Source organism: Miniopterus schreibersii, assembly GCF_964146895.1.
Source record: "Miniopterus schreibersii genome assembly, chromosome: 2".
In the NCBI taxonomy this organism is placed as follows: domain Eukaryota; kingdom Metazoa; phylum Chordata; class Mammalia; order Chiroptera; family Miniopteridae; genus Miniopterus; species Miniopterus schreibersii.
Genome location: NC_138102.1, coordinates 173,065,294 through 173,077,672, shown reverse-complemented (window position 1 = coordinate 173,077,672; position 12,379 = coordinate 173,065,294). Strand labels below are relative to the sequence as shown.

General features: G+C 39.9%; 1 protein-coding gene across 2 annotated transcripts in view; it reads right to left on the bottom strand.

Moving 5' to 3' along the window:
* Window positions 1–12,379, bottom strand: part of ANO4 (anoctamin 4) — a 227,097-nt gene that overhangs the window by 118,229 nt on the left and 96,489 nt on the right. Inside the window, exon 3 of one of the 2 annotated variants that reach the window (XM_081127860.1) lies at window positions 9,138–9,227. The exons of the other annotated variant lie outside the window; for it this stretch is intronic. Within the exon in view, the coding sequence (XP_080983986.1) occupies window positions 9,138–9,227 (90 nt within the window). The remainder of the gene's footprint in view (window positions 1–9,137; window positions 9,228–12,379) is intronic. 2 annotated transcript variants of the gene reach the window in all.

Sequence of the window (12,379 nt, the reverse complement as noted above, 5' to 3'; positions counted from 1 at the left end):
ACTTGCCTTCCAGATAACAGGAGGGGTTCTGTTGAGCTTTCCTTCACTTAGTTGTTTAGCATAAGGTACTGTTACTTAAGACTTCTAAGAACTCATTCCCAGTGCTGCAGATGACCTATTCTTTATTTTTTTTATTTATTTATGTGCTATACACCTTGCTAAGTGAACCCATAAATGTGCCACTTGCATAGTTCAGTAAGAACTGTGATTTTGTTCCTTCTTTGTTCCTATTTTAAGGCCTAATAGAGAAAACCCGAAGCGGTAATAAAACATGCAGTTAGATTTTCTGCCTTTCTTCTCTAATCATGGATTGAAATCATAAAATGAGCTATTCAGTAGCTCTCCCAAAAGTCTGTTGATGCTAACATGTCAATATATGAAGCACTGTATATCAGAGTTCCAAACACAGAGTACCATGTTCAAACGCTCAGAGCCTCGCAGCCTACTGGAAACGCAAGTTCAGCACTGGTGCGTGAGAAAGGGTAGTGCCAGGTATCGGTCCCTTCTTTATCAACTTGAATTACAGATCAACACTGAAGTTCACTTTTTCCTTTGAGGCTTTAAAAATGGTGAAGGATTTTTCACCTCTCAGAAGCCACTTCACAGAATAATTTGTAGGATATTGGGCTCTATATACCCAAGCATACAAAGACTCTTCATTCTTTCATTCAAAAAAATCTTTAGAGACAGGCACACTGTGTCAGGCACAGAGCTGTGTGATGGTGATACCTGGGTGAATCAAATGATATGTCTTCTTGCCCTTGCGGTAATAAGAAAAACAAAATAAATAATCAAAGAAATGCTGAGTGCTGTAAAGAAAAAAACAGAGCTTACATAGAGAGAGAATAGAGATGATGTATTTAGATAGGGTGAGCAGAAAGCTGTATCCAAGATGTGATTTTAGGCAATTTCTTTAACTTCAAGTTTTTCATCTGTAAAATAGAGTGGATATGGAAATAAAGGTAACATTTATTGCTTACTGCGATAGACTGAATCACGGCCCCCAAAGGTGACCTAATTCCTGAAATGTGAGAATGTGTTACTTTATTCAGCAAAAGGGACTTTGTAGACATGATTAAGTCAAGGATCTTAAAATGGAGAGATTATCCAGGATTATGAGTGGGCCAAAGTCAATACAAGGGAGGGACCAAGATCAGAGAGAGAGATTGGAAGATGCTACACTTCTGGCTTTGAAAAAAAGATGATGGGGCCAAGAGCTAAGGAATGCAGGCAGCCTCTGGAATATAGACAAGGCAAACAAGCAGATTCTCCCCTGGAACCTCCAGAAGGAACACAGTCTTGCTGACACCTTGAGGACTTCTGGCTTCCAGAACTGTAAGTTAATACATTTGTGTTTCTTTACGTCACTAAGTTTGTGCATATTTTTTTGCAGCAGCAAAAGAAAACCAATTACACTTACTACAGGTTTTTAGACTCGAAGGCTACAAAGAAAAAAACATCATGGTCTTTTCATACAACCAAGGTTTAAAGACACCTATTCTGTGCTTTGTACTCAAGGACAAGTACTAATACTTTTTGAGGAAGTGCCTGAAAAAGCTAGCATGTCAGTGTCGTGAGAGGTGTCAAGACAGAAGACAACTTCCCCGACTACCCTATGTAAAGTAACTCCCCCTCACCCAATTTTCTCCATCTCCTCTCACTGTTCATTTCATTCACAGCACTTATCACAATCTGTAATTATATCATTTATTCATTTATTTACTTGTGTACTAAATATTTCCCCTCTTAGAATGTAAGTTCCATTAGGGCAGGGACCCTGTCTGTCTTGATTGGTGTATAAAGGTTCTGGAATGGAGTAAACCTTCAACACTATTTGTTGAAAAACAGAATAATGACCTTGGAGTGGTCACTAACTAATGATGTCTGAGATCCGCCTTTCCTATGGCTCTAGGACCTTGCCTGTATGTTTCTCCTAACACATCTTTCATTACAAACCAGGCGCTCCACAGTTTTAAGTCAATACTGAGTAAACTTTGAAGTAGATAGTGATTAGATTTGAACAACAGGATAAAATATGATTTTAACAAAGTCAGAAGACCTGCTCCCTATTCCAGACTCTTAGCCATGTGAATTTGTGCTCCTGTTTTCTCATTGGTGAAACATTTTTAGAAAACTGCTCTCTCGGGTGACTGAGAGGGTTACATGAGGTAATATACATGCTAGCAGGTAGCTGACACATAGCAGATCCACACAAAAATGTCGATTTGTCCAATTTAGACTCTGGACCTTATGTTATCATTTTAGCCTTATCAATACAAGAAGGCAGAGGAGAAATATAGTCAATAATATTGCGGTAAGTATGCACAGCGACAGGTGACTATTAGACTTAATAAGGTGATCACATTGTAAGGAACGTAAACAATGAGTCACTATAGTGTATACCTGAAACTACTATAATACTGTATACTAAGTATACTTAAATTTTTTTTAAAAGTCTAAAAAATATGGAACGGTTGTTAAGAGGGATAGATTGGGATAAATGGGAAGCTAAAGAGGATACTGGTATTCTCCTCTAGGTCATTGGCTCGGACTGGGGAGAACTCTTAAATATCCATTAATCCATCCATGAGAACTGCCCACGCTTTCGTCAAGGATGGACAATTACCAGGTCATCTTCTCCCAGTATCACTTTCTGGTGCTGGCACAGTCAGTTCAATAAAGCCCTCTACATCTGTCGTATAAACCGTCACCCTGGAGACATCTGGCATTGTCTAGATACGTTTTTGATCACTGGGGCTGTGCTAGTCGGATCCAGTGGGTAGGCCAGGGATGCCGCTGAACATCCCACACTGCACAGAGTAGCCCCCACAACAAAGAGTTATCCAGCCCAAAAACGTCAACAGTGCTAAGGCTGAGAGGTTCTGCCCTACATTAAAGCCCCAGCTATTGATTCCAAAGGGGACCAGATAACCTGGAAAAGGGAGAAGAGCCTTACTGCTGCCCATCAGAAACACTTCTGAAAGTCATCGTGGAACTGATGCCACCTGAGTGCGCAGGGGAAATCGGTTTGTCATGGTAAACTGGTCGTCAGATAATAAGTGATACCGAGGCACCATTATTACCTGCTGGACTCTCATGAGCGTCAGCAGAGATTAGAAATGCTGAACTGTCAGAGAAGGCTCAGAAAGAAGACTGTAGAATATAGAAACATTCCACAATCGGAAGAAACATGCCCTTCATCAGCATTTCCTCACTGTAACTGATCCATCAGCTTTCACTACATGGCAAATTTTAGAAACAAACTACAATAGCCTTGATGCAAACTTACATTATTTTCCTTAAAGAGAAAACAACCCCCAACTTCTGCAGTTAAAATTTTTAAAAATCTATTTATTAACAAGTATTTATCATGTGCCTACCATGGCCAGACACTGCGCTGGGCTAGAAACTGGGCTCAGGTGCTGGCCACGACAGGCATGGCCCCTGTCCTCCCAAAGCTCACTGACCAGCCAAGATGGGAGGGTGATCTCTCTATACACAGGCACGGATGTCACAAACGTGCTCTTCATCCAGATAAGGTCACTTGTTAATGGATGCTGTCTCCTCCCTTTTACTTTTTCCTCAAAAAAAAAAATGTTTGTTAAGTACCTGCCTCAAACAATTCTGCTGTTAGATTCATTAAATAAGAAAGGGAGCCAAATGTTCTAAGGAGCTGATTAAGAATGATTAGAAGGAAGCCCAGGTGGGTGGCTCAACTGGTTGGAGCATCCTCCTGTAAACCAAGACGACAGCGAGTTCGATTCCTGGTCAGGGCACCTACCTAGGTTGTGGGTTTGATCCCCGGTCTAGGCCCGTACGGGAGGCAATCGCTAGATGTTTCTCTCTTTCTCCCTTCCTCCCTTCTTTCCCCTCTCTCTCTCTCTAAAAAAATCATTAGAAATATATCCTCGGGTGATGATTTAAAAAAAAAGAAGAAGAATGACTAGGAGAGAGAATGCAAATGCAAAAGCTTCATGCAACCCGAATAATGGACTTCCACTGCATTTAGACTCAGGAAGGGCTGTGTGAACAGAACCGGGCAGCTAAGATGGGTCCTGGCGGCTGGGCAGCATGCATTTGGTAAAGCAGGGGAGACGCCCAAATTATTCTGTTTTGCAAAAAGCAGGCACTCCGCCTAGAAAGACCTGGAAACAAAACAGCAGAGATGTACGTCCGCATATAACAACCGAGCAAGGGTGAAGAAACCCAAATTGCCTGGGAAGAGCGAAAGTCAGCAGCAGAGTCTGAGCAGCTCCCCAAATGCAGCGCAGCAAAGAGATTTCTGCGGCCGGCTCGCTAACACCATCCCGGGGAAACCAGAGGGCCAGAGTCATACAGCAATGAAAACAACAACAGCAACAAAACAACAAACAGTAAATACGTTTTAGAAATTGTCTAAAAGAGAATAAGAAATAAATACCCCAAAAATCAAATAGTGGACTCACTGCTCTTCTCTTTCTCTTTCCCACATGCAGCGGAATCACCCCACCTTGGTGCTAAAGGACAGGAGTCCTTTGGTCTCAGTATTTTCTGATGCAGAGAAAACAAAGTGAAATTATAGGTCACTGAAGCCAGGAGGGGGTTGAGAGGCATAAGCTAAGTCCCTATTTGTCCTTCAGAGTGCCAGTTCATTACACTATTTTTGTCCTGAGTTCCACATTATCACAGCTGATACTCGGAAACCTGAACATATTGGCATATTGACCTCATTAGAAAATGCAAAAAAAAAAGGGACACCTTCAGGAATAATTTTGAATGCACAGAAGGTTGTTTATATCTCAATCTGACACTTACCTGGCTGTTTTACAAGTTCATCTTTATGTCTAGGGCCCCTTTCAGGGCAGCTCTAAAGTTGCTAGCAAATAAGAGGCACTCAATGTCCATTTTAAAACAAATGAAAGCTAGTTGTAAGATTATATAAACTACTATCTTTCCCTTTCTAATTATCTTAGTGAGATTATTTAAAAGAATCTGTTTCTCTCTTAGGCTCGGAGATTAAATTTAAAGGAAGTGAGAAGAGACAGTTTATTGAAAACTGCGTGTCAAGAATTGTCAGGTCTGTTTTCTCTTTTCATCCTCACAACACCTAATGAGACAGATATTACGAGAAAATAACCAGGTCCAGAGATGCTAAGCAAGGCCACACAGCCAGTAAGTTACAGAGATGAATTCTAACCCAGTTCTGACTCCTAAATCCACACTACTTCTAACCAGCTCCTTTTTTGCTTTTGGAAAGCATTCTATTATTCTTAAATCACGTTAGGCTTCAAGAGCAGGAAGTCATCTAACCACCAAACAATTATGTTGTCACAGTTCTAAATAAAGCTAGATTTTACATCTACAGCTGACAGATCTGACACGTTTTAAACTTTAACAAATAGATCAGATTAAATGTTTTTGAAAATTCAGGGAAACACACAGACTCAGCACAGCTTTGAGCACCTTAGGCTGGGATTTTTAAAAACTAAACAGTACTTAGCATTTAGATGCCATTAGCAAGCCTAGGACTCTAGATGTTCACTGCTCTTCAAATGAATCTGATAATGTCCCCAAGGCAGAAACCTCCTGGTTTACCAATAGAGAGGAAAGAGAGAGAGAAAAAAAGAGGGGCTAATTTAGAAAACTCAAAATAAATAAATGAAGTCACTGGAAAGGACATAAATCCTTTCTTAGCTGGCTTTCTTCCTTTTCAATAGGCCAGTGGTTTTCCAAGTGTGTTCCGTGGAACCCCAGATCCTTTTGGGAGCTTCAGGAAACCATGGAGGGGGTAAAGAAGAAACTGAGTGGGCGAAGCCCTGCACCCTCTACCCCCCACCTCACTCCACCCCATCCCATCCTACCCCAAAAGGCCCAGTTATCTGTTTTATATATTGAGATTATACGTGAAAGCATATCTGGCTCTCATTTCACACCCTCTGCTCTTTGCTCTCTTCCCTTCATTAGAACCTAACAGACTATAACACAATAGTGTCTGCTAGGGTCTGAATGCCACTCAAGAGTCCCCACGTGGCCCTGGCCGGGTGGCTCAGTTGGTTAGAGCGTCGCCCCGATAGGCCATGGTTTCGGGTTGGATCCTGTCAGGGCACACACAGGAGTCAACCAATGATGCATGAATAAGAGGAACCACAAATCAAGGTCTGTCTGTCTCCTTCCCTCTCTCTCCCGCCCCCTTCTCCCGTCTCCCCTCCCCCTCTCTCCCCACCCACCCTCCTCCTCCTATCCAAGCATCTCCTACCCGAAGCTCAGGCCTGCAGAAAACAAAAGCCAGGAACTTTTCACAACACGAAACTCTGCTGAAACAAGGGAGCTCCAGGCATCCCCTGGGTGCCACCATGGGGTGAGGAGAGAAGAGATGGGGGAAGTGACCTCAAGGAACACGCGCACACACGCACACACTATACAGCCACATTGAAATGCTTTTTTCCAGAAAGCAATCAACTCGTTCTCGATTTGAACAATGAAACCAAATGTGATCTACAAATGTTTTAATTTTCCCTGAGTTAAACTATGCACCAAAACGTTCAACGCTGCTTTAAAATGTGATGCCCAGCACGGTGCCTGGCACATAACCAGTGAGATGGGCGCATGGATAGATGGATGAAGGGACAGAGTAACTCTTTTCTTCCTTATAAGTTGTGTAGCTGATATGAGGGAAGTTGAGAAACAACTTATGGACGGCCAGCGTCTCTGAGAAATATTTTTCTGATAATGAAGCTATTTAAAGGGCATAAGCACTACAGGAAAAAATGCAAATGCACTTTACAGTGTGGAAGCATGGGGAGGAATTCTTACATTACGGTGTAACAACACAGTAATATAATTTTTTTAAATCCAAAGTAGTACATTTTTCTTAATCACTTTTATTTAATCTTTTGTTTAGCAGAACAAGGGCTGATATATGATTAAATATTGACTCTATCATATATTAACCATATAGCCCTGGGGAGGTATACTCAGTTTTTTCACCTTTACAATGAAGAAATTAGTATCTGCTATTACTTAGGGTTGTTTTAAAAATAAAAATCTTAAAACATTTCTTGAGTCTGGTCTATCTCAGACTCAAGAAATGTATGAAACACACATACACACACACACTCTTATAGCTGGATCCTGAAGGCCATATACACATTCCACAAAATTCTAAGAACACAGTGAACTCTTTCCATCATCTTGCTAAAAAAGTAGTAGAGAAGGAGTTTTACTGATGTTTAAATCCTACATTTTTTTTTACATTTTTATATGTTGGTCTCTCAAAGTCCATAAACAATATTCTAAGGTACAAGTCCCTTGAGGAACCAAACCGTGTATTTTTATACTTAAAAATTTCAGTGATGCATATACAGAATCTAGACAGAAACTAAAGGTAGATAAATAGCCCAAATCTTTCGTACCAGAAATCTGTACCAAATCTTTCGTAACCCAGGTTACGTGAGCAGTTTCGCAAACCTACTTAGCATAAAACTTAGCTTTTAACAAGAAAATAGATTAGTTCCAAAGTATTAGAAAATTCTTACACCTATAAAAAATTTGATTTGCATTTTAAAGTGAAGTAACATTTCCTTTTTCTTATTTTTAAATTTAAATATTAAGTACTCACAGACTTATACTCTTCTACCTGTTCATAAAGATGTCACCACTTTGAACTACAAAGCTATAAAACATCATATACAAATGTTTTTACTAAGATGTGTAAACAAAAATTACCATAAAAATAGTCTCATAAACATTTAGTCCATTCTGGTGTAAGTTCATTCAGCCCTAAAAAAATTCACCTCCTGTATTTGCACAGAAGTCATTTTATCATTTATTAAAACATTTTTAAATCCTTTCAGCTCTGTATAATCTATCTTCTTTCACATCAAAGAAAGTAATTACATCATTTTACAACTTCCCATGAAAAGTTACTTTCTCTCTAATGTCTATTAATTTAATTTTATTTTTATTCTCCTGGGGAAATTTTTCTCTTTTCTTCACGAGCCTAATCTGAAGGGACCGCCCAGCCATAGCAAACAGACGGTCCTCGTCGGTTCTTCATGGAAAGTCCTTGTCTCAGAACGAGCCTCGCATTCAGCGCTGGGGCCCATCCACCTCCGGGGGGTTAGGCCCTTACACGAGCACAGTCACCAGGAAACTCTCCCTTCAAGCCTGGTCTCCGTTACTCACCACGTTACCTGGTACTTAACTTCTCCCACCCTAAGCTGTCCAAACTCTCAAGTGGAGACAGGCTCTCGGAAGGTTAGGAGAGTAGTATAATGACAAAAGGGGATCACTTAAAATGCTTACTATTCTTTATTTAAAAAATTCATATAGAAATGCAATGTCACAAAACTAAAGTTAGCAAAAAACTGCAGTGGTTCTTCATGCAGTGCATGATCTTTGCATCCAAATCCTTCAAGTGCAACATTATATAATATACTGTTTGTTCTTTGAAGAGCAGCATCATTATCTAGAATTAGAGCTCTGATGATGAAACACAGAAGTTAATGACTTAGTATGTGACACCGCGTCACCCATCCTCAGGGCTAAATCTATAACTGGGGTAAATGCATTAATTATGATAAAATTCTTAGTGAAAACCGTAAAACACAAATAAGGTAGTGTAGGAAGAGTAAACCTTGATTAATCAAAATGCTTAGACGAGAGAGAGGTTCACTTGCAGGTCACAGCCCATCATCAATGACTCCTGATCCCCGTTTTGGAGAATAAGTTCCTGATTTTGGCTTCCTGCATCAACGCCCACTTCCTACTACTTACATCTGAGCAAAGGAACAGTATTCTGGTTTCTAATAGATTTTTCTTTCAGTATGATCAATCCAGGAATTTAACAAATTACAATACCCACTGATTTATTAAATATGATAGCATGTTCCATATACAGAATTTATCATTCCACTAGGCTTCTTCAAAGACCCCGATATTACGTGATTCACAATTTCACAAATTAAACTAACCATCTCTTTTTATCTCAATTTCACTAACCATCTCTTCTGGTCTCAACATCAGTTAACCCATATCTCTTTTAAGACATCACTGTATTTTTTTAGAGCCTGGCATCCAAGGTTTCTAGGTTTAGTCCCCCACCCAAGTATTATAAGTTTCTTCTTTCACGACGAATTTAAAATTTGAGTGCAACTTACTTTCTTGAATTGCATTAAGAATCTCTGAAAAGTCCACATCACTCTTTGGGCCGTCGGGTAGTATTTGCATATCCAGCTGGTAGCCTCCTTCTAGAGAAATGAAAGATATTCATGGAGTTTGCACTGGTTATCAGAAAGCCCAGCACCAGGGTCCCAAGGAGAGGCAATGTCAAACTCTCAAATGAACAGCCAGCTGCTCTGCCAGGCATCTTCCCTCTTGGACAAACGACTTTTAAAAAAATAAGGAACATTACCAGCCATTTGCTCCTTATGGGACCAAAAGCTTTAATTGTATTTCCAATGCAAAAATAAGGCAACTATTTATTGCAATACCACATACGTTATAGTATTTATTGATGACTTCCTGGGTGAAGAATATAACACGGTAGCCTGCACCCAAGGATATTTAAAATTATTTTCAGCTTCTACGTGGCTAATAAGTGACATTCAACACAAAACTTTATGATACTGTCTCCTTTAAAATTATAATAATTCACTTGTAGGGAAAGATTTAATATTCTTGACATCACAGAATAAAAGGTATCACTTTTTCCCCCTCACAGTTGGACTTCCTTGCCATATCATGTATTTTTTCAATTATATCAGAATATTTTATTTATTATATCATGTAATTAAGCCTCTTGTGCTAGTTTTGTCTTATGTATTTTGATGTATAAAGAAAGAGGATTTTTTATGCTGCTCCACACATTTATAGGACATTTAAGGAAATCAAAGAAACAAAGATATCAAAAAGTAACTTTATCATAAATAATAATAAACCTGAATGCCTCTTAAAGTACCAGTAAGAACATCTCCTGTTTGAGGAGTCTGGACAGGCTAACGGCCAGCGCTAAAATAAACAGACAGCCTGGTGAATAGAAGATGGCATGCCCTGGCTTCCAATACTTTTGTAGAAATAATTCTTTCATTAGCCCAGAAATTATTCTTAGCTTGGAGTAAAATTTCAGTTACATCCCTAAAACTCAAGAAGAATTAGACAGCCACTGCCTTACGGGGAGCACTCATTCTAGGAGGGAAATGGACACAAGTAACTGAACATAACAGAAGGTAAGCGTTAGGAGGGCAGGAACTTCTGTCTGCGTGCTATCACCCAGCACTTAGAGCTCGGTGCGGGGGCACAGAGCAGGACCTCAACAAATGTAGGGTGAACCAATGAATGAGGATCTGCAGTAATTATGAAACAAAGGCAGTAGGGCTACAAGTAAAGAAAGACTAAGCTTCTCCATGGGACAGAACTAAGGTGCCTTCCTGCTGGCCCAGAATTCAAATGGGTTATTTGCTTTTGTTCCCATGGCCATGCTTTCAACTTCTCCTAAGGCTAATCACCTTTGTTCTGTCCAATAACCAAAGGCTTCACAATGACGAAACAAACCAAAACAAAATACAAGAATATTCAATACTGCCTACTGGCCAGGCTCTGTGCTATGTACTTTATTATCTCATTTAGTCTTTAACACCGAAAAGGAGATGTAATAAGAAGGTGCAATTTGCTCAAAGTCACAGCTACTAAGTTGTAAAGATATAATACTGCCCAGCCAGCGTGGCTCATCTCTAAGCTTGCCTTTAACTTTTCTCACGCTTGATAGACCTGTTTCTACTTAAATCTTAATTGTGATTCTATAGCATAAGCAAAGTTGGAAGCGGTTTCAATAAAAAGTAACCTTGATAAGAACATTTACTTTTTTAATAAAAGTTCTTCAGCTGAGCAAACAAAATTTTAAAGATTCACTTTAGATTTGTATCTAGCTTACATGGATTTTAGCTCAACGCTTATCGACAAAAGGAATCAAAGAAACAAGCTCCAAATATGAGTTTCTCGATCAGCAAATATGTCAATGCCTTTCCCATTCCAACTCTGGCTGTAGAAATAAATCCCTTTCTGCTTTTTTAAAAAAATATTTTTATTGAATTTATTGGGGTGACATTGGTTAATAAAATTATATAGGTTTTGGGTGTACGAGTGTATAACACATCATCTGTATATTGAACTGTGTTCACCACCCCAAGTCTAGTCTCCTTCTATCACCACTTACCCCCCTTTACCCTCTTCTACCTCCCCCATGCTCCTTTCCCTCTGATAATCACCATACTATTGCCTGTGTCCTTCCTTCCTTCCTTCCTTCCTTCCTTCCTTCCTTCCTTCCTTCCTTCCTTCCTTCTTTCCCTTCCCTTCCCTTCCCTTCCCTTCCCTTCCCTTCCCTTCCCTTCCCTTCCCTTCCCTTCCCTTCCCTTCCCTTCCCTTCCCTTCCCTTCCCTTCCCTTCCCTTCCCTTCCCTTCCCTTCCCTTCTTCTTAATCCCCTCACCTATTTCGCCCAGCCACTAACCCCCCCACCCCTCTGACAGCTGGCATTCTGTTCTCTGTATCTGAGAGTCTGTTTCTGTTTTAAGGCCCATCCTAAATGCTTCGCTTGATCCTAACGAGTAAATGCCACTTTCCACTCCCTGAACCCATATAGCTGTCTGCATTTTATCTTTTCTATGGCACATGTTTTCCATCAAGAATAAGGTAAGGTAAGTAGCTAGCACAATGTGGAGCAGACACAGACAAAACGAGAGTCCCTGCTGGTCATCTCCATCTCTTCTCGGCTCCAGCACCCTCAGCTAAACCGTAACAGGATGGAGGCCTGGGACCCAACTGCATCTCCTTTCTTATCTCCTATGGAACCTAGAACAAGGCCTTGAAGAAATAGTAGTTGCTCAGTTAATGCTTTTACTTCAATTTCACATTATTAGTATCACTGAGCATAGACTAAGAAAATATCCCAGTTTTCCTTTCTAGTCCACAATTTTAAGGCATCTTGATATGCTATCTACAGGTGACCATGAAAGACATATTTTAGATCATGCGTTTGCTTCTTTTTAAATTTTGTCAAATAATAAAGAAAATCTTAACATACTAAAGGGCTTATAATGAAAATCAACAGTTGTTAAACCCACCTTTCTCAACTCCCATCCCAGTCCCCCTAGTACAACCCCTTTTAAGAGATTGCATTATTACTTCTTTCAGACACATTCATGTGTGTACTCCATTGTTTCTTGATCAATTTTATGTATTACTTTTTGTTTTCTGCTATAAGACAATATAACTTATGTTATTGCCACTCTCCCTTGCCTTCCACCCACCCATCAAATCACTATTTTTTTTTTTTTTTCAATCCTCACCCAAGGGTATTTTTTCCACTGCTTTTCAGAGAGGGTGGAAGAAAGAGAGAAAGAGAAA